The 23,473-nt window shown below is 37.0% G+C and overlaps 1 protein-coding gene across 2 annotated transcripts in view; it reads right to left on the reverse strand.

The window, feature by feature from the left end:
* VCL (vinculin) overlaps window positions 1-23,473 on the reverse strand; it is a 98,137-nt gene that overhangs the window by 66,248 nt on the left and 8,416 nt on the right. For both annotated transcript variants that reach the window (XM_059900071.1, XM_059900070.1), the window contains exon 2: window positions 540-610. In XM_059900071.1, the coding sequence (XP_059756054.1) occupies window positions 540-610 (71 nt within the window). The remainder of the gene's footprint in view (window positions 1-539; window positions 611-23,473) is intronic.

Here is a 23,473-nt window from a genome sequence, read left to right on the forward strand (position 1 = left end):
CCATAAAAAACAAAGTCATTAATCAAAGACAACATAATCAAGAACCTGAGAAGCTTTAACTAATCAAAAGTTAGCATCTCTGCTTACTTTACATAGGATAGGCCAAAATGTCTGGAAATTATTTGTAGGAGTATTAAGTGATATGTAAATATAACTTAAATTTAAAACGCTACTGAAATATATAACAAAACACTTTTTTTTTTTTAAGTTTGTATCCACTGTTATCTCCAAGCAAAGGTATTTAGTACACAATCCAGACTCATGCATGCTAAGGTCAGAATGTTTCTGAATCCTTTCCATTCTGAAAAACAAAATTCAGAAGTCATAGTTTGATCAAAAATTATGTCAAAAATGCCTAACACCAATGAATAAAATCAACAGTAGGAAATTTGACTGTTGAAAAATGAAAAATTGAAATTTCAACTGTAAACAGAGCTTTATATTTAAAAAAAAAAAAACTGCTCCTACAGTCAGTATTTTTCCTTGCCTAACAAGAGGATTATCCTGCTTAGCAATAGAACAATGTTTTAATTACTTACTTAATAAATGCTGGTGGCATATCTCTCTTCAAAATCTGATCCTCAGTGGTCTGAACGGTCTCTTTTCCAACCTACAGGGAAAAAAGATTCACAATTCAAATTTAAATTCTCAGACTTTTAAAACTATTATTTAAACATATTTGAAACATATACATTACACATACTCTATCATTGAAAATGATAGATTTGAAGAAAATTTCTGGATTTTTTGAAATTATTAAGATTGCTCCCACATATGCTTCCACAATACACCTGGATAACAATATAGAGTGCAAATATAATGTATTAACCCTGTTCCAGAGTAATTAATTTGAAGGCATCATTGAGCACAGTGAGAAAAAAAAAAATTCATCATTGAGAATATATATGTTTGTGTGTATTTATGTTTAATGACAAACTGCTACACCTCTGAAAGAGTACATGAAGTACATGAATCCAGTTAGGTAGGCTAAAATGTCTATTCAGAAAAAAATGGACATTACTGGAACTGGGAAAATATGTGAAACAATCATAACTCTGAAACTAGAAACCAAACATATGAAAGTACACAACTTCACTAGTAATCAACATGATGTTTTCCCTAATCATAGAGCAACTTAAAAAGAAATAATATATAATGCTAAATGTTGCAATGGAATAGTATTACACCCTGCTGGTAGCGATGTAAACTGGTATATTCTCTTTGGAAAATCATTTGTTAGTATGTGTTAACAGACAAAAACGTCCTATCTAGGAATTCCACTTATGAGAATATACCCTATAAGCAATAATACCAAGTGTGGTAACCACAATATTTACAAAAATATTCACTATCATGTTAGTTAAAAAAGCAAAAACATTTTCAAAATAACTTATCCAACAATGAGGAACAGTTAAGTAAATTAAGATATATCTTTAGACTTAGTACTACGGAGCCATTAAAACAATGGTTATAAAGACTCAGCACTATGGGAAAATGTTTATGACATTATACTTCATTTAAAAGGAGGAATAAAAAATAATAAATACACTATGATTACAACAAACCCAAAACTCATTATGTACATGGCAAAATACTGAAAGAATATAAAACAAAATGTGTTTATTAATGTTTGCAAAATTTTGAGTGAATTTGTATCTGTAGTTCCTGTTTTCTAATTTTCTGAAATGAGAATATATAATTTTTGTAATTTAAAATGTAATATTAAAATGTTACTCTCGGTTACTTAAGTGTAATTATTTCCTACCTAAAAATTTTATTAATTATCTGTCATTTTATATATTTCTTCCCCAAAAGTAATGGCCAAAAATTTTAAAAACATATCAAAATACTGCCACACTAACCAGATTGTGTGCATGTACACATGTATTTATTATACCACAAATGTTATACATACTCACTTTCTTTTTTTTTTTTTTTTAATAGTAATCTTTTATTTATTTATTTATTTTTATATTTATTTTTGGCTGTGTTGGGTCTTCGTCTCTGTGCGAGGGCTTTCTCTAGTTGCGGCAAGCAGGGGCCACTCTTCATCGCAGTGCGCGGGCCTCTCACTGTTGCAGCCTCTCTTGTTGCGGAGCACGGGCTCCAGATGCTCAGGCTCAGCAGTTGTGGCTCACGGGCCCAGTCGCTCCGCGGCATGTGGGATCTTCCCAGACCAGGGCTCGAACCCGTGTCCCCTGCATTGGCAGGCAGACTCTCAACCACTGCGCCACCAGGGAAGCCCCCATACTCACTTTCTTTAAAGTCATTCCTATGTAGGGCCTGGATGTCAATTTTTCTTTAACTATATCATATATTACAAAGCACTCTAAAAGAAGTAAACTTTAATATAAGGAATAGTAAAATTCACCCTTTTATCAATATAAAGCTATTTAGGAATATTAAATCATAAATATAAACCACATTTTAATGCAGAAATCTGTGAAATTTTTAAAATCCAGAATGGAAAGTATCTCAATCCTATTATTCAACTGTTTAACTTTTATTGAGTTTAAAGAAGAAAAACGAGTTTAAAAAATTCCTAAATGCACAGTAAAGCAGCTAAAGCAAATATCACAATAAACTATTCTCAGGGAATACCAGTCAGGCATGAGTTAATAAATACAAGTTTTTTCTCTCAAGTTAATAGCTCAGAAAAAAGCAAGACACATATACCACTGTGTAATAGCCAGTGCTTTTGTAGACAATAGACTGTCTGTATCATAATAAAACCCTTTCAAATCAGCAGCTGGTTCTCTAGAGTTCCTCAGATCAAAACATGACAGAATATTTCCAGATGTATTGTTCACCATAGTTTCTAACAAAAATCAGCCATTCAAAAAGCTGTGGGCCATGACTTCATGAAGGAAAAGATGAAGTGCAGCAACAAAGTCACTAGTTCATACTAAGCATAAAGGGTCTAGAAGGATATTCACACTTAGAGCAATGGCAATTCCTTTTATTTTACACCCCATGTGTACATACATAGAGAGAGCCAAAGAGAGACAGGGGCAGAGAGAAAGAGAGAGAGTGAGCAAGCCAGGGGAGTGGGGAGAATTCCTCTTATATCTGCTTTAGAAAGTATTCAGTTATTCAGTGTTATTAAACATTTATTGAATGCAACTACGTGTGCCAGTCACTGTTCCAGGTACTTTAGACAGAGTGGGAGTAAAAATAAGTTTCCTTCCCTCATGGAAGTTATATTCCAGTGGGAGTAGACAGAGAGAGAGCACACAAGTAAATAAATAAATAAATAAACAAAATCATTCCAGGTAATAGTAAAGATGACGCTACAAAGAGTATGGGGTAGGAGTAGAGGGAGCCTACTTTAAAAAGTGTGGACAGGGCTTCCCTGGTGGCGCAATGGTTAAGAATCCACTTGCCAGTGCAGGAGACACGGGTTCGAGCCCTGGTCCGGGAAGATCCCACATGCCGCGGAGCAACTAAGCCCATGCACCACAACTACTAAGCCTGCGCTCTAGAGCTCATGAGCCACAACTACTGAGCCCATGTGCCACAACTACTGAAGCCCACATGCCTAGAGCCCGTGCTCCGCAACAAGAGACGCCACAGCAATGAAAAGCCCACGCACCCCAACAAAGAGTAGCCCCCGCTCACCACAACTAGAGAAAGCCCGTTGCACAGCAACAAGGACCCAATGTAGCCAAAAATAAAAATAAATTAAATAAATTTTTTAAAAAACTCAATAGTGATAAAACAAACAATCCAATTTAAAAAAAAAAAAAAAAAACAGTGGACAAAGAAGTAACATTGGAGCTCAGATTCTGAAGCTGAAAAGGAACCACTCATGCAAGAGCTCGGAAAGAACAATCAAGAGGGAGAAGCAAGAAAAAGGTCCAAAGGCAGGAAAGTTTGGGTATACTAAAGGAGCCTTAAGGAGGCCAGAGTGGCTGAAGCTCAGTGAGGGGGGGAGGTGTGGTGATGAGGTTGGGTAAGAAGGCAAGGGTCAGATCACAAAAGAGCCTTTTAGGCCAAGTTAAGGTGTCTGGAATCTTTCCTAAGTACAACAGGAAGCAGAAGTGCTAAACAAGAGACTGACATGATTTTTTTTTTTTTAAAGGTCATTTTGCCTGTTATAAAGAGAAGTGATCTTAGCAAGCAAGGAGAAGCAGAGTGACCAGTTAGGAGGCTACCGTAGTCATCCAGGGGAATGATGGTAGTGACTTAAAACAAGACGCGAAAGTGGACATGGAGAATTAGTTCTTTTGGAGGAAGAGCTAATGGGACTTGCTCTTGGAATGGGTGAAGCAGGGGTTGGGGAGTGGACTGAGGGAAAGAAAAATTTAAAATAACACATAGATCAATTAAGTAAAATGTCTTCAAAAGCAGCAATGCTAAAAGGCTGATGTATAGCAAAGATTTAACATGAAAGGATAAAAAAATCATGAGTAAACCAGGCAAAACCACTGAAACAGTTTTTCAATAGCAACTATTCTGACCCCAGTAGAGGTAATTACTAAAGAATGAATTCTATTCAAATTTCTATTTTAGGTCTCTTTTGTAAAGGTAGGGGGTAGGTGAGGAAACAGAAATAGACAATAAAAACATACTCAAGGGCTACTTATTTTAAAACTATTTTTAAGTATTTAAGTGATGGGAACTAAATGTGATTTATTATTCTAAGCTGCATTCATAACTGCAGTGATAGTATCCATAATCACTTTGATCTTCAATACACTCAGCCTATAATTAGGTTACACACAATGAATGGTCCTGTTTTTAAGGCATAACACATAAAACGTGACTATGTAGAATGAATGCCATTTTTACTTGGGGAATTGATTTTTGGCCATGCTGTCCAATAGAACTTTCTGTTATGATGGAAATGTTCTATTTATGTTCTATTTAATTTGTGCTATCCAATACAGTAGCCATTAGCCACTTGTGGCTACTGAGCACTTGAAATATGGCTAGTGCAACTGAAAAACTGAATTATTACTTTTATTTAATTTTAATTAATTTTAATCTTTTTTATTAACACTATTTTTTAAACAGCCATTTTAGCTTTACAGCAAAATTGAGAAGATACAGAGATTTCCCATATACTCCCCGCCCCCATACCAATAGCCTCCCCCATTATCAATGCCCCCCACCAGAGTGGTACATTTGTTACAACTGATGAACCTACCATTGACACATCATAATCACCCCCAAATTCATAGTTTACATTACATTCCACTCTTGGTGTTGCGCATTCTATGGGTTTGGACACATGTATAATGACAGGTATCCGTGATCACAGTATGACACAGGGTTTTGCCCTAAAAATCCTGTGCTCTGCCTATTCATCCCTCCACCCCAAACCTCTGAAAACCACTGATCTTTTTACTGTCTCCATAGTTTTGCCTCTTCCTGAACGTCATATAGTTAGAATCATACAGTATATAGCCTTTTCAGGTCGTCTTCTTTCATTTAATTTGAATTTAAATTCCACACGTGCCTACCATACTGGACAGCTCAGGTCTATGGGACTTGCACTGTCTCCTAAAACTGGTCTTCCTGCCTCCAGACTTCCTTCTTCTAATTCACTCGTCACATGGCTGCTAGATTAACCTTGATTTTTACCTTTGCTACGTGGTGTCTTCAGAGAAGAAGGGAGCTGGGCCTAGAGAGATAGCAGTTGCCACATGGAGGAGAGAGGGATCAGACAGCCCAAGCACAAAGAAGAGCACAGGCCAAGCCTCAAATGGGTTTGAGCACACGGTTGACTAGACAAGAAAAACAGGCTGGTGTGCCTTCAGCAAAGGAAATGAGGCTAGAAAGGAAAGCTGGAGTCAGCCTGGGAAGGGCTTTGTGTGCCAAGGGAAGGCAGAGAGGATTACGCAACTTAACCTGCCCATTTATTCAAAGGCTGTCATCCTTTGTTCTAGATCTAGATCTTTTCAATTCAGTGTTCTATTGCTGTATCAAGTATCAAGTCAAGAACTTCCAAAGAAGCCAGTTTCTAAAGATATGCAGGACCAGAAAGGCATCTTCTATGTGTAAACAGCTGGCAAAACCTATTGAGGAGAGCTGGAGACAAAATTTCCCGTTTTTTAAGCCATCGACCAGGAGATGACAGGAAATGCGCTTTCCTCCTCTCTCCCCACACTATCAAAACAAAAAGTTTCTACAGCAGTCATCTTTTCCAAATAAGAAGAGTAGAGCAATTCAGAAAGGGATTCACAAAATGCTCTTTGTTAACTAGCAGGAATCTTCACAGCTTGTGGTAAAACATTATTCCTGGAGGTCAACCTTAGTATGGGGAAGCATATGCCTAGTACAGGCCACAACTTTGCAAACAAGCGGGAAGTGATCAACTTGACAAATGCTTCTCGAACCTGTGCAGCACCAGGTCATCAAAATTCTTGGCTAGTTAAGCCAAATGTTTTTGCTACATACATGTTAAGAGCACATGTATGGGAATTTGGTGACTTGATTTCTAGTTCCAGCTTAGCTAATAAACGGCTATGTAACCTCAAATAAATCATTTGATTACTCAATTATTTCTTCTGTACTACGTGATCTCATTGGGGGTCTTCTTACTTATCTACTGTGTGTTGGCCAAACTCCCTTTTAGCTCTCTGATGAAGAAAACTTACTTTTAAATTTATATTTTCTACCTTAAGTCCTCATTTTCTACCTCAAATTCTTTTGCAGAACAAGGTATAAAACGATTAATAAATACAAAATTTAAAAGCTCTCACTTCCTACACATTTTATCTGTATGTTTTATGAGTGTGAGATTAAACTAAAGTAGATGCCTGATTTTTTTAACCTTAAAATAAGTCTTATTCCTTCTGAAAAAAAGACCTATATGTTAAAGGGCTTAAAAAAAAAAAAAAAAAAACCCAGAGAAAAGAATCACAAATAGGTCTTAGCTATAGTCTTAAGTTCTCAGAAGGTTTTCCAGGTCAGCATTTAACAACAACCCTTTCAAAGTAATCTAACTTTACAGTAAATACATTTTATTGCTTCCAAACTTTATTCCATTGCTGAAACTCAGATTTGTTGGTTCTATTCACTGTTAAAATTATATCTTTTATTTTCTTCTTCAGAGAATTGCTTCTAACTCCTGAGGCCCAATTCCTTTCAATTCAATAAACAGGCAGTAAGTGCCAACTATGTGTCCGCTAGGTGCTGGGAAGAGAATGAGATAAGAAATAAAGCATCCTTAGACATACGAACTGAAATAATGGTAGTGAATGAGTAAAAGGCCTGGGGGCATTTTTAGGGGGCTTGGCAGGAAGATGTTTCTTTTGAAGAGCTCTTACTTCATTCCGTAGTTAATTTAAATATCTTTTGTTCACTACATGACTTTAGTTCAAAATTCTATGTGAGAGGCCTTTTGTCTTCTGTTGTTATTACTCCTTTTATCACAATCTACTCCGATTTGGTTCAGTAATTCAGTAGAGAGATTTGGTTTCTTTCCAGCAAAAAAAAAAAAAAAAACCTTGGCTGGTTCAAGTCACTACCCAGACTAAAAAATATGTTAATGTAGATGTCTCCCTTAGCTAGACTAAGTATAAGAAAACAGGAAGACAAAACACAGCAGGGAGGACTTGTGTTAGCGATTTGTACAGTATAAGTGGTAACTATAGAGCATTATGTTAAAAAGGTGGCAGGGAGATGGTAATCAACAGAAGTTGCTAATGTATTTAGACAAGAAGATACAAATGATGAAAATGTAAGCCTAACTTAAAGTTACAGTAGGCCAAGCCAAGCTATGGGGTCAACTGACTGACCAACTGATTATGACCAGACAAGGGAGTGTGCATCCATCTGCCTATTAGTTTGGCTCAAATCAGTGTTTCTTATGGCATAAGTATCAATCTATTATACTGAACAGCCATTCTGATAGGCAGCTGTGTCCAGTACCATGCGTGGGTCAAACAAGGATAATAATAATGTATGTGACCCAACATCAGCAACACTTTTGGTTGTTTTCCTGCAGTGCTTGGTGATGGACTTGTGATCTATCCACCCCCTCACTGGTACCTTTCGTATCATTCACAGAGGACACACCAGAGCCAAGTGTTTAAAAAAGCCATATATACCAGAAAAACCAGGACTCTCTAAGCTACTCTGATTTCCAACTCACTCATTCATTTAATCAAGCACTTACTGAGAACTTCCCATGTGGCAGGCAGTATGTACAACACTGTGTGTGATGGGAATACAAAAAATAAGTGAGACTCAGGCCTCGCCCTTCACAGACAGGACAAATGCTTAAACAAATCATTGTAACACAGGGTAATGCTCTAACAAGAGTTATATCCAAGTTTCACAGAGGAAAAGAAACTCTAGGAAGGCTGATAAGAGTTCTCCAGGAATAATGGGATTTGGGGAAAAAAGGAGAGGCTTCCAATAGTGGAGAAGCATATGTGAAAGTATGGCCAGTTCAGGGAACACAGACCCACCTGGCTGGAACACAGGGTATTGGGTGGAGAAGCGGTATAGAGAATAGGAAGTTGAAGAAGCAGAAAGATGCCACATCAGGGAGGGCCCTGTGTGCAATGTGCTTAGACTTTACTCTCTAAGCAGTGGGAAATTATTTCATGGTTCTAAGCAAAAGACATTCTTAGGTTTACATTTCAACAAGAAAAACTCAGCAGCAAGAATGGAGCAGAGGGAAGAAAACTAGGAATACAAGTTCACTTGTTAGTTCATTTATTCAATCAAATATTTATATAACATACCAGTGCCAAATATTAAGACAGTGGTGAAAAAAATACACATGGCCCCTGACTTCATGTAGCTTAGAGTCTTAGTGAAAGATGAACTAAAGCAGCAGCAGTATGGATGGATATGAGGGTAGATGTAAGAAATCCATCTACATGACACTCAGTCCACATAGAGGGTAATGGAGACACCCAGACTCCTGACTCAAGTGACTTGGTAATACATGCAATGGAGGAAGAAAGCCAGCTCTGAGAAAGAAACTAATCAGAAAGTATGGGATGTTCAGATGGAGATAAGGAAATGTTAGAGGAGGAACCATAGAGACGGTTCCTCCGTTTACTTGCCTGGGCTGAAGAAATAGATTGCGGCTGGTGGAAGAACCTGATGATGAAAAGAGCTGAGAAGGGAATGTCTGAGAGCGGGGTAGGGGGAATGGTAGAACTGTGTGTCATGAAAGCCAAAGGAATAGAGAGTTTCAAGAAACTGAAAAACAGTGTCGACTGCTAGAGAGAGGTTAATGGTTTCTAGTATATTCACAGTTATACAACCATCACCAGAATCAATTTTTGAACACTTTCATCACCCCAAAAAGAAATTCATTAGCAGCCATCCCCTTCATTTATCCCCAGCCTTTCCCCACCTCCATCCAGCCTTAGGCAACCACTAATCTACTTTGTCTCTATAGATTTGTCTATTCTAGATATTTGATGTAAATGAAATCATACAATATGTGGTCTTTAATGAATGGTTTCTTTCATGTTGTAGCATGCATCAGTACTTCATTGCCTTTTATTGCCAAATAATATGCCATTGCATGGTTATACCACATTTTGTTTATCATTCATCAGCTGATGGACATCTGGATTATTTCCACTTTTTAGCTATTTTGAATAATGCTACTATGAACATTAGTGTAAATGTTTTTGTGTAGACATATGTTTTCATTTCTCTTGAGCATATACCTAGATGTAGAATTGCTGGATCATATGGTAACTCTATGTTTAACCACTTGACAAACAGCTAGACTGTTTTCCAAAGAGACTGCACCATTTAACATTCCCACAGGCAATGTATGAAGGTTCAAATTTCTCCACATCCTTGGCAATACTTGTTATTATCTGCCTTTCTTATTACTATAACAATTCTAGTGCAGTGGTGTCTCGCTGTGGTTTTGATTTGCATGTTCCTAATGGCTAATCACGTTGAATATCTTTATATGTGCTTATTGACTATATGTATATCTTCTTTGGAAAAATGTCTATTTAAACCCTTAACTCAGGGGAATTCCCTGGCGGGCCAGTGGTTAGGACTCTGCGCTTTCACTGCCAAGGGAGGGGAACTAAGATCCCACAAGCCAAGCGGTGCAGCCAATAAATAAATAAATAAATAAATAAATAAACCATTTACTCATATTTTAATTGGGTGATGTGTCTTTTGCAAATATTTTCTCCCAGACTGTGAGTTGTCTTTTTGTTTTCTTGATAGTGCCTTTTGCAACACAGAAGTTTTTAATTTTGATGAAGTTCAATTTATCTATTTTTTTCTTTTGTTGCTTGTGCTTTTGATACAGTATCTTAGGTTTTGCCTAACCAAGGTCACGAAGATTTATTCCTTTGTTTTTTAAAAATTCTATAATTTTAGCTCTTACATTTAGGTCCATGATCTATTTGGTGTTAATTTTTGTGTATGGTGTAAGGGAAGGGTTATTATTTTGTTTAAATAGGAGAAAATTAAGCATGTTGATAGGGTGAAAGAAAGGAGGCAGGAAACCAGACCCTGATTATGAAGCAATGTCTCTGAAGAGGCAGGGATAGAATCTGAAGAGTAGGTAGACAGACCAGCCTTTACCAGAAAGAAAGCCACCTCTTCCTCAAGAGGCAAGGGGGGTAGTGGGGGAAATAAGTGGAAATAGGGAGATAACTATAACTGTAGAGTCTATGGGCTATATGTTCTTCTTAGGAATTTACAAGGCATATTAGTATATTTAAGGATCTAAGATAACCTTCAGACAAGAAATCGGTTTAATTTTGTTTAATCCATTATTTTCCGAATTCATTTGACCAAGAATTATTTCTTTTCTAATGCCTACTAACCTATGGCGGAATTAGAATTTGTAGGATATACTTAGGGAAATGGTGATCTAGGCCAGGAGTTGCAAACTAGTGGCCTCTGTGCAGAATTTGGGCCAAGGGTGATTTTTGTTTGGTCCTTTTTAAAAACAAAAACAAAAAACTTCACAACAATTCAAATTTCTGACATCTCTTGAAATATCAAAAGATTTGGCCATATGAGATCTGCATTCCAGTAAGGAAACAATGTGCAGGAACCCAAATGTTCCATATGGGGAATATACTTTCTGCATCACTCCCTAAAATCTTAACATCCAGACCATTTCACTTGTTTATGTCACTGCCTGGTCCCTGTGAGTATCCGAGTTTTTCACTCCGGTACTAGGCAACCCTCTCAGTGTCTACACAGTGAAAAGTTCCTGAAGCCACTCTTAGAAAATCCTTATCCAGCTCCTCTCTAAATATTTTCTAAAAGTGCTCCTCTTGTGAGAGCTATGAGAAAGACTGAGACGTATTTATGTCAGGAATGACAAAATGAGAGTGTATGGGGCAAGTGCAACCCACAGACCTATTTTGTTTGACCTGCACAGTATTCTTTTTAAATGGGAAATTTCACATTGAAAGAAATAGAGATTTCCAGATTTTATTGACTATCAGGAAGATCTGGTAACACTAGGCCCTGTTTCCATATGGCAACAATAAGCTGAAGATAGCAGCTTTCTTCAATCAGGGCCTGCATTTTTCAATTTACCACAGTCCCTACCACTCCCTGGTGCCCTATAACCCACCTGATTCACTCATTACCTATTTGACCCTGCAGGTATTTGAGTTTGTGCCACCTGATTTAGCAAAAAGATTCCATTCTTAATTAGCACAGTACAGGAGGCAAGCTCCGCAATATCATGAGTGTCATGTAAAATTTTACTTATGCCTCAGCTATTTCACTAATAATGAAACATCCCACTCTCTCCCCAATATATAGCCACATCAAAAAAAAAAAAGACTGGAAGGAATTACAACATGGAGAGTAGACCTTCAGATGATTTTTATTTTCTTCTTAATCCTTCTCCAACTTTTCAGATTTTTTAAAAAATGAGTATGCAATGCCTTCATAATCAGAAAAATATATGTTAAATTTCTAAAATGTACTAACAATATTCTTGGTACACAACAATCTATAAAGTGAGACACCACCAGTGCCTAAAAGGTTCAAATTTTGACCAACTGCCAAAAACTTAAATGTGCATCAATAAGAACACAATCAAATGGGTTAAAGAGCAGGTGAACTACATGGGTGGCAAGTTCTAATGTCAAGCAAGCTCATTTGATGCAACATACTTTCCTTACAACTAGTGTTAAGCTGCCTTGGCAGCAGCTGCTTATTCTAACACAACATGAGATTGAGTGTATCAATTAAGGCTAGATAAATGTTAGCAGAGAAGCCCTGCTCACCAGATCCCTATTTATGAAGATACTGTGGGCAGGCTTCCAACTTGCAAATATTTTATTCTCTCCCTCAACTCAGGATTCTTCTGTAGACACAACCACAGACACCTGTGCTCTGGGTGGCCACCAATTTAACAAGCAAGCAAATCATCAGCACAGGAAACTTCTCCCCATCACCCACTTTCTCCCACAACTAACTCAGAAAGATCGTCCATTCTCTTATTTTCATTATTTCTTCAACATACCTATAAACTAATCCTCTATGGCTCTATTAAGGTGACTAGCTGGGCTCCCACAGGCCATTAAACAAAAATCATGGATTAAAAACGTTAAAAAAAAAAAGAAAGCTAAATATTGCTAAGAGAAATTAGGTCAACTCTACCATCTGTCCTGTCTCATACATGATTATAAGGAAATAATGCATACGAATGTGTTTGTACACTATTAAGGTGTTATCAAATGCAGGATGTCTCTGTGCTATATAAATGTTTAGTCCCTTAAGTATCCCAGAGGCCCCATCAGCATCAAAACAGTCGGTATCTTCCTCACTGCCCTCTAACCAAATCTGCTTTTCTCAAACATTCCACAGAACTTAAAATACTCTTATTTTTCTTGTTTTCCTACTTTAACAGCTAGATGCACTTTTTTTTAGCAAATGCATTTTTTTCTTAACAGATTTAGTTCACAAATGTGGAAGAATTTCAATTACATTGCAGCTTTTGCAGATAAGCCTGGGTATATAACATATCGTTTGTAACATTGTCCCTATGGAAAAATAACTCCAAATCAATTTGTAAATGAATTTTGAAACATCGCCCATTTTTATGTTTGGAAAACTGAGACGGAGGGCCCATCCTGGAAGGTAACATAGAGTGGTGGGAAAAGAACTGGGGCTTTGGAATGAATCTTACCTTGCTCGGTTATTACTAGTTCTGTGTCCTGGGGCAAGCAACAATCTCTTTAAGCCTCAGTCTCCTTATCAGTAAAATGGAAAAAATAAAATGTCTCTCATGGCTAAAGGATATAGTAATACACATGTAAATCACCTAATACATACTCTTCAACTGCCTGAAAGATAACAGTGCTAAATAAACATTAGTCGTGTTTTCTTTCCCTCTGCCATTGCTGTACTCATTTGTGACTTCCATTTTATCCTTCAAAAGAAAAAAAAAATTTTTTTAATTGAGCACATGCTATAAGTCAGGAGCCCCCTTATTACCTCATTAAATCCCTTTAACAACTCTATGAGGGAGGTACTACTGCTATCTCATTTTACAGATGAAGAACAGAGGCACGGAGAGGTTAATTGATTTGCCTAAAATCACTCAGATAGTGGTGTTGACTTCAGCATATCCGTGCTCTAATCCTAAGCCACTATACTGTTTTTCAAAAATGAGGAAAACAAATTTAATGATGCCTAAAGTTTTCTGCTGTAATACTGCATGATTTTACAATTCTTTGGAACTTTCAGATGGCAAGAAGGATAAGAAAACTTCAAGCTCACAACCAGGCAAATATAAAAACTTCAAGCTCACAACGGGCAAATATAAACCATCAAGATGCAGTTTAAACTACTGATGTCCAATTGTTTGATTTTCCTTCCCAGAAGCTGGAAGGTTTCCACAACAACATGGGTCAGGCTCACTAGGGGTTCAGCTGCTTAAGCTCCTTAACTGTTATTTGCTTAGAGATGATCAACTGAGTGAACCTGGCTGCAACTAGCTTTCAAAATTGAACCAGGACTAACAATGCAACCCTTTTTTTTTTTAATAGGTGTGGTCAAAACTTGAAATAGTAACCCAATGGCAAAAGTAAGTATTGTTACTACTGTTGGGAACTATCCTGCTTGGTAATCGGAGATTATTCACAGTCACTTTTACAGTACAGTAATTGAATTTGGCTCTAGGCTATAATAGACACTCTGACCCATTAAATTAGGGCCATAAGTAAAATTACTCTATTTCTTAGCTCAAGCTACAAACACACTTCTTACAAGCAGCCAGAACTGGAAATTCAATGTTTTGTAATATCAATGTGTCAAATGGTTAAGGCTGCCAATTATAATGCTCATTGGAAAAACTCCTGTTTTATGGTACCTAGAAAATCCCCAAAGTTTTACCTTTAGGCTTTTCTTCTTAATGTTTTTACTTTTTCTTTCTTCTCAACAACTACAAATATAATTTAGTGTGACTACATATGGGCTGAACACAGACTTAATTCTAAACATGCTGAGAAGTGAAATAAGAGAACAGCTACAGCACATCCAGACCAAACTGGCTAAGATGTACAGACGGAAAAAAGCTATCAACCATCCCCAGCAATACTAGTCATGTTCGTGCGTTTTGCAGATTGCATTTCATCACCATTCTTCATATAACATTAACAAATTAGACATAGCCTCTGTCTAACCAACAGAAAGACTTTTACAGGAATATTAAAGTTGATTTCCTTTTGTTTCACTTGCTTCCTAATACAAACTATCAATGATGCAGCCTAGATGTTCAACAGTTGCCACAGACAACTAAACCTTTAGTAAGTTCTGGCTCTACCATCTTAGATAACTTATTCCCAGTTGGGCAAAAGGAAGAAATAGAACTGAGAGAATTACAGCATAATAAGAATCCATTCATCTATTTTTTTATTTGTTTTGTTGTTGTTATTGCTTTAAGGAAAGTAAAGACAATGCTGGCAATGCACCTAAACACTAAATTACATTCCTTTTATCTTCAGTCCTTACTAAATATCAAGTTCACTCCTAATGGTTCATCACAGAACAATACAAGTCTATATTTAGTTCATAGATGGAAACCATCCCAAACTGAGAGTTTATATGGAAGGTATAACAGCAGAGAATCCCTGGAGATTGACAGAGAATGTGGAAGGTTTTCATTGTTGAATTTGTGTGAATTCCTACCGTAGCAGGTAAGTTTCTATAAGCCTAGTAATCAACAAATATACTAAAGGCTTAAATAATCATCACACAATTAGGTAATCCTCCTTAGGACAAATCCAAGTTCTCTCTCCAGGGTGTATATACTTCATCAATTGCTAGGTGGACATGGTGTAAGTAAACTCCCTACGAATTCTTTTATATAGCTGATCCCATCAAAAAATATTACTCAGTGGTGTTATAGTCTTTCTCTTTCTTTTTTAATAGAAGAGAAGTAAACCAGAGATCTTGAAGGTGTCTCTGGTATCCTTACATTTTTAGATTGGTTCATTCTTTAAATTATGTCCTAAGAATTCTGTGTGTAAGGCAATGTGCAGGTGATACTTCCTCAGGTGACATAAAGATGCACAGTTGGGAAGTTTATGGCCTGGAATAGCATCAGAACTACATAAATGACTCTGGTGAGTGCTAACGGGGAGACAGAACTTAGCACTACCAGGGGCATGTGGACAGAGAGCTCAACCAGTTGCTGAGATAACGGCAGTTGTCAGTACTTGAGCTGAGCCTTAAGGCATAGATTAAATTTCTGGAGGGAAGAAGGCATCTTAGATGGAAGGAAATGCAGCATGTACATACAAGCAGAGGTGAGACAACCTGGAGTTTGTTCATGAAACAGCCAGCAGTACTACTGGGCTAGTACAGGCTTCATGGGAGGGGCAATATGGTAGAGTAGGACCGGCAATGAATTCTGATTTTGGCTTTTCCACTGCCAAAGGTACCTGCCTTAGACATATTGTTGATTACATCTGAGAATACATTTTCTCATTTTTAAAACTAGAGAGTTGGATCAGAAGATCTCTGAGATCTTATTTCCAACTTTATAACTCTATGACTCTAGGTTGAGGGTTAGCAATTTTTTCCATAAAGGGCCAGAGAGTAAATATTTTAGGCTTTGTGGGTCATATGGCCTCTGCCACAACTTCTCAACACTACTGTAGTGTGAAAGCAGTCACAGAAAATATGTAAATGAATGGGCATGGCTGTGTTCCAATACAGCTTCATTTATGGATATTAAAAATTTAATTTTATTTAATTTCATGTGCAGCAAAACATTATTCTTCTCTTGACTTTTTTCAAATACTTGAAAATGTAAACACTATTCTTAGCTCCTGGGCAGTACAAAATTTGGCCCACAGGCTGTAGGCTGGTTTCTCCACTCCACAGAGAAATAAGAACAGAAAGGGCTGGCGTGTAATAGCCCTCAAGAGCTAGAATAAGATAGACAATATTGTACTATAATTATATAATGTGATAAATATCACAACAGCAATCATATTGCAATAAATAAATGTATCAAAGAAACATTGTATACCTTAAATTTTAACAATGTTATAGCAAATATATTCAATTTTTAAAAAGAGCTAGAAAAGGGAATTTAATTTAGAAAACAATGGGAGGAGGTGCCAATTTCTGGGAAGAAAGTGTTGCGATCAGAGTTGTATTAGAAGCTTTACGTGGCAATAATGGATGGGAGTGAGAGATTAGTAGATAACTATCAAGAACTGAAAATATTAAGCCTAATCTAGGCTGGTAGCTTTGAGAAAGGAGAAAAAAAAAAAAAGATATGGAAGAATCAACAAAATACTACTTGAAAAAAGATGAGGAAAAGGTTTATTTCACAAACGTAATAAAAGAGGTCAATTTCCAGACAAGAAGGGGGGAAAAGGTGATTTTTGCATTGCCATTCCTCAGTGCCTTCAGTAGAGTATATGACTGCAGCAGATTAAGGAATTTGCCTTTTTGTGGAAGCTTTCAAACAAACAGCCCAAGTTGGAATTCCAGTTCCAAGATAAGAGTTCTCAGGTATATATCAGGTAAAATGTCGCCTTCATGTTTTGGTTTTGGAGATGCAATAGATATGGCAGTTTTAGAGATGATGTTTATTTATTTATGGCTCCTTTTACTCCAGAGAATTTTCAGCAGCCTTCACAAATTAGGAAAGAGTATTCATCCAGTGCACCTAGATATATCATTGCCTTGAGAATTTTAAAATCACCCTGCTGACTGTGACTCAGAATTTATATCTATCTTTCCTTGCTCTGACAGAAGAAAAAACTGCACTGCTGCAAATACAACCAATTCAACATTCAAGTGTCTATCAAGTGTGAGTAATCCAACTCGATGCAAGCACTACATGCTTTCTAGAACTCAAATTTGGAAGCTGAGTGGCGCTGGAGGAAGAAGGGGTGCAAACAGACATGCACATAGTAGCTCTAACTCATGGTAGAATTTGATAGGAAACATAGTCAAACCTCACGGAAACACAGCAAAAGGAGACATTAACTTCAACTAAGCAGCCTGGACAGAGCTTCATAGAGAAAGTGGCATCAACACTGGGCCCATTTTAACATGAGAGGAAGAATAATTCCAGGCAGTGAGAATAGTGCAAATAATAACAATAAAAAGACGTGGGAAAACACTGGACTTATTTTTTACCTCAAAAGTGGTACATGTTTATTGTTAGGAGACAAACATGAATTATGGTAAGAAAAAAAAAAAATTTTAACCTGAAACCCCACCACTCAATCCCACCTCATTTTAGTATATGCTCTTTCACATATAAAATAATACAAAATGGGATCATTCTAAACATATCCGCCTCCTGTTTTTTGCATAACATCTTAGCATAGATATCTTTCCATGCCAGCTCGGAATATACATTGGAATGATTAAAAACCACTGGCATACCTGAGTTCAAGGGTAAGTATAGCCCTTCCCTTACAGACCTTCCTTTGAGCTCCCAATTTCAATTTGATCTTTTCTTGGTCTTTTTCCAAGATTTTTCTTGCATCCACATGAGAACAAAAAGGTATGGGTATAACTTGTTGTATCAATAAAATCGTTGTTGACTTCTTTTAAATTTGATAAGGACTCTAGGTTTTCTGTCCTGCATTTCAAAGTGATCTCATTTGTATAATTAAAATACTTAAGCTCTGGTCCTGCCACTTACTAGCTCAAGGCTCTATGAGCCTTAGTTACCCCACCTGTAAAATGGGAGTAATAACCACATAGTATAAATAAAATAATTGAGGATAAATAAAATAATTTGTTTTACTGATGTATTTTTGACATTGAGAATACTATGAATCCAAATGTAATTTAAGTAATAAAGAGGCTGTCTCTAGAATTTGGCCCTCTTTACCTGCATTCTTCCCACTGCTTGAGGCAACCTTTACCATCTTAGATGGATGGCTCTCCAGCTCCTGTGTCTCACTTGCCAATCTATCTCCTCGCCACTACCAGGGATATCTTACCAAAACCCTAAGCTATCCACGTTATACCTCAGCTTAAAATCCCTCCATTGCCTGACATCCAGTGCTTAGAATGTTCCCCTTCTAGAAATTATCCTATAAATGTACTTGCACGTGCATAAAATGACATATCTATGTCATTCATTGCCACACTGTCTGAATTAGTAAAAGATCATAAGTAATGTAAGATCCTTCCACAAGGGTCTAGTTAAATAAATTGTTATAACCACCAATGGATTATATTATGTAACTATCAAAAGAAGAGAAAGCTTGTATATAATAAGCTACAAGGATATATTGTAATACAGCACAGGGAATATAACCAATATTTTATAATAACTATAAATGAACTATAAACTTTAAAAATTGTGAATCACGCTATTGTACACCTATAACATATAATATTGTACGTCAACTATACTTCAATTTAAAAAAAAATAAGATGGGACTTCCCTGGTGGTCCAGTGGTTAGAACTCTGCACTTCCACTGCAGGGGGCGCAGGTTTGATCCCTGGTCAGGGAACTAAGATCCCACATGCCATGCAGCACAGCCAAAAATTAAAAATAAATAAATATAAAATAAAATAATAAAATAAAATAAAATAAAATAAAAAAGAAGAGAAAGCTCTATACAAACTGATAAGAAATGTTCTCCCAAATAGGTTAAGGGAAAAAAAATCAAGGAACACGACAGTATAACAGGACATCTTTTGTATAAAAGAGGAATACATATTGCCTAAATATGCATAACTATCTCTAGAAACACACCCAAGACATTTGGTTTCCTTTGTCCATTAGTTTCCTATGAGGAGGGAAACCAGGTGGCTGGAGTTCAAGGGTGGGAGGGAGACTATTCACTATATACCTTGCTGTACCTTTTAAATTTTGAACCAGGTAAATTTTTCACTTATTCAAACAGGTATACCTTCCAAACTAGTAGTTAAGGTCCCCTGACCTTTACATTCAACTCTATTACTCCTATATCAATAGGACATCTGAAAGAGATTCTATCCCTCCTTTCAGGCTAGAGATACTAACCTCTTCCAGTATCCAGCTTAATATGTAGTCATTAAATATTTGTTAAATTAATTTGGCTGTTCCAGAACAAGATGAATTCTATTTCACAAATGCATTGTACTTTTTAACTCTACCTGGAAGGGCCGATTCCATTTACTTTAGTGACTACCCCTTCAGTTTTTTCTTTTTTAGAAAATAGGACAGGGCTTCCCTGGTGGCGCAGTGGTTGAGAATCTGCCTGCCAATGCAGGGGACACGGGTTCGAGCCCTGGTCTGGGAAGATCCCACATGCCGCGGAGCAACTGGGCCCGTGAGCCACAATTGCTGAGCCTGTGCGTCTGGAGCCTGTGCTCCGCAACAAGAGAGACCGTGATAGTGAGAGGCCCACGCACCGTGATGAAGAGTGGCCCCCGCTCGCCGCAACTAGAGAAAGCCCTCGCACAGAAACGAAGACCCAACACAGCCATAAATAAATAAATTAATTAAAAAAAAAAAGAAAATAGGACAATGAATGTTTGGGATAAATCCCAAATCCTAAGTCCCAATTTTTGCTTCTAAACTGGGGTGGAAGAGGGGAGAGATACAATTTTACCCTCACTATTGCTCCAAACAAAGGAGATATCAATCATAAATTCAGATGTCTGAATTTTTCATGGGAAACTGGCAATCAAAGGCTCAGGCACCTAAACTGTGAATGATATTTTCCCCACAGTTGATAAAACTGTATATTCCACAACATATGGAATTCTACTGAAAGCTTTCACTGGCACTTTGCCTTGTTGAGTAAAAGTTAGAAGTTATACTTAGACATTAAAAAAAAAAAAATCAACACTGCCTTTTCATTAGACTAACATTTAAAATATGACTTAAAAATCATGGAAAAATGTATTAATATATCTAACACTCACTGAAATCTTTAACTATGTGTCAGGCATAGTTCTAAACATTTTTACAAACTCATTAATCTTCACAATAATACACTCCAAGTCAGATACAATGATTAGCTTTGTTTTACAGAAGAGGACTATGAGAAACAGAAATTACTTTCTCCAATGTTACATACTTTGCAGGTGTCAGTCAGTGGTAGGATTTAAACGTCAGGAGTTCAGCTCTACAGCCTTTACACTTAACCATTACACTATAGGTGATTTATCTTATATCTATATCTAAAGTCTGACTTTGGTATTTGCCAACTCATACCAGATACATTTTGCCAAAGTTGGCTATTCTGTTCATTTGCAAAGCATCAAAACTAATAGAGAATCCCAAACCCATGTTCTATATTTCTTTGAATTTACATATCCTGCATAATCCTATGTTGGGCAGGATTATCCCCATCTGCACTCCAGGACTCTATGCCTGGAATTAATTCATTCAGGAAACATGAATTGGATGATCCTACTGCATGCAATACCCTGTGCTAAGCAATGATTTACTGCTGCATTCCTAATCGCAGTTAAATTTCACCAAGATTCACCCACAGCATGATACACATTTGTCTAAAGAAGCATAAAACAGTTTGGGGTACGGAAGCAGCAAACGGTCTTCCCACTTGTTTGTTCAACAATTATTCCTCAAGACTCTACTATGTGCCAAGCACTTTGATGGGTGCTGAAAATCAGGGGCAAACACGGCAGAGCCAATATTTGCCCCTGGGGCTCTAGTGGGGGAAAGATGTTCAAGAAGTAATAATCACACAAATAATTACTTACAACTGTGAAAAGCACAGTAAGGAAAAAAATAATCAAGAAGAGGGCAGCTGAAGCCAATGCTCAGAGGTCTTTTCCTAACTAGGGGGCCCACCACCTGCTTATTCTGCTGCTGGCCCACTCACATTTTCTCCATGGCTCCAAGGAATCAAAACTGTAGTTACAGTACTAGCGTACAACCCTTTAAAGTAAATAATTTAAATTCTGCAACAATTTCATGGATGGAGAAGATGTAGATAAGCTAAATCTTTTATAAGATCATAAATTTCATCTGTATTTTAACAACCTGAGGCCACAGACCATGTCTTATATACCCTACTATTATTCAGAACACCAGGCAATGTGCACAGCTAGAGTCATAACTAATTTTGGTGGTTTGGGGGGAAAAGCCACAGAATAAGAAATTTAAGTGTTACTAGAGATTTACTAGCACATTTATATACCCTTATCTACTTGAATTACATGAATAAAAACATGTTGTCCACCTTACAGATAAAAGATGCGCCAGTTCTCCAGGGATGGGGTGGGGACAGAGAGAAGGCTGGAAATATAGGGAAGCTAGATAAGTTGATAGCTGGTCCCTCAACTTTCAACTCTAAGAACAAGTATACCATTTTTCTTTCTTCACAGAAAGCCTACTTGTGGGAAAAAGTTAAGCTTATTTCAAAAAGAAGGAATGACTTTGGCTTGGATTGTTGCCAACTGCAATGAAATTCAGCCACTTTCCCCTTAAAAGTCATCCAACTGGAAATCTTATCAGTGGGAAATTCTCTAAGGGCCAAAGACTCTATTTTCTGCAACTTCACGATATTTGTAAAACATTTTTAGTTCTAAGATTCACTACCTCTCATCCTCTATGCATACACACATTGCACACTCATACCCATCCAGTGAGCTGCCTTCTCATAGAAGTGACGGAATTTTTTGGAATCTAAAGTTCCAATATGTAACCAACACAATATAATATTTATGAACCTTTGTTTCTTTTTGCGATTATGCAGGCATCTGCATATAGCAACATTTGAGCGCAGAAGAAGAGTCATCAAGCCATCCAATGGAGGCAAGAGATAGTGAGCTATCTTCATCATGAATGAGCCTAGAATGACTAGCAGGTATACAGAGTATCAAGGCACAACACACTTATCAAAGGAATACCACGATCAAGAGACTGGGATAAGCACGGCACCAGGGATATCAAGAAGAATATAACCCAGTCCTTGTCCTCCAGAAACCAACAGTCTTAAAGGGAGACACCCTAGGGGAGTAAGGAAGGAGGGGAAAAAAAAACAAACAAACACACAATCAACTCAATCATCCAAAGAGTGATGACCCAGCATACAAGGACACTAGACCTACAAAGCCTTACCAAGAGACTGGAAGGAAGGCGAGGAATCCCCAACTGCCTATATCTAATTATACAAGTCCCCTTTTATCCATTACTCTATCATACTCTATCCCTTTGTCTGCACATAATGCACATACTTAAATAGATTTAATCAATGTAAAGACCCCATATCTTTAATAAGGATGTTGAGATTAGAAGTTCTTTCAGGATCTAGCCCATTATTTTGAACTTATTTCATTCCACGCTTACTGAAAGAGCAGTTAGCCAAGTACAGCATGGCTCCCTAAACAGCACATGACAGAGAAAGTCATGGGTTGTTGTAACTGACTGGGTTTCCTCACTTTTCTTTGCAAATTCTTGAGCAGGAAAGTGAATTAAACGGTTTGCAGGGGGAAGGGTGTTAATGGTGAAAAGGGATAAGAGCTGGTGCATCTATATATAGTTAAGTTTGTATTTATATCTAGGGAAACAAATTGGTTTGGAGTAGAGAGTAAAGACAAAAAGACAAATCAAGTTCAAATAGACTGTAAAAGGCTGAGGAACACTGTGAGGCGACTGTGACTAAAGATAGATTTTTATAAATTTCAACAATAAAAATGTAATATTTTTGTAACAAGAGAAATTTTGTTCTTTTTGAAAGACTATAGGAAGCTCAGCATGACAAAAATGATTATTAATAGTATACTGTTCACTAGTGTTATTTTTAGTGTTAAAGATAAAACATTAACGATGATAAAAATACAAATGAACAAAAATCCCCTACTTATATATTTCAACTTCCTTCCCTAACAAACCTTTTTGCAGATTGTTAAGAAGAAACAGGTAAGATAGCCTTCCTCTCATAATCATTCCCAATGGAAACTGAACAAATACGAAAATGACAGAAAAAAACAGAGAAGCAGGCGCCTAGATAACTCAAAACTTATGTTATCCAAACTAAACTGTCTATGTGGCCCAATCTACCCCAATGCATATTGTAAGAATTCTACAGGTCCAATGTGCAA

The sequence above is a fragment of the Balaenoptera ricei genome, chromosome 16, assembly GCF_028023285.1.
Source record: "Balaenoptera ricei isolate mBalRic1 chromosome 16, mBalRic1.hap2, whole genome shotgun sequence".
Lineage (NCBI taxonomy): Eukaryota > Metazoa > Chordata > Mammalia > Artiodactyla > Balaenopteridae > Balaenoptera > Balaenoptera ricei.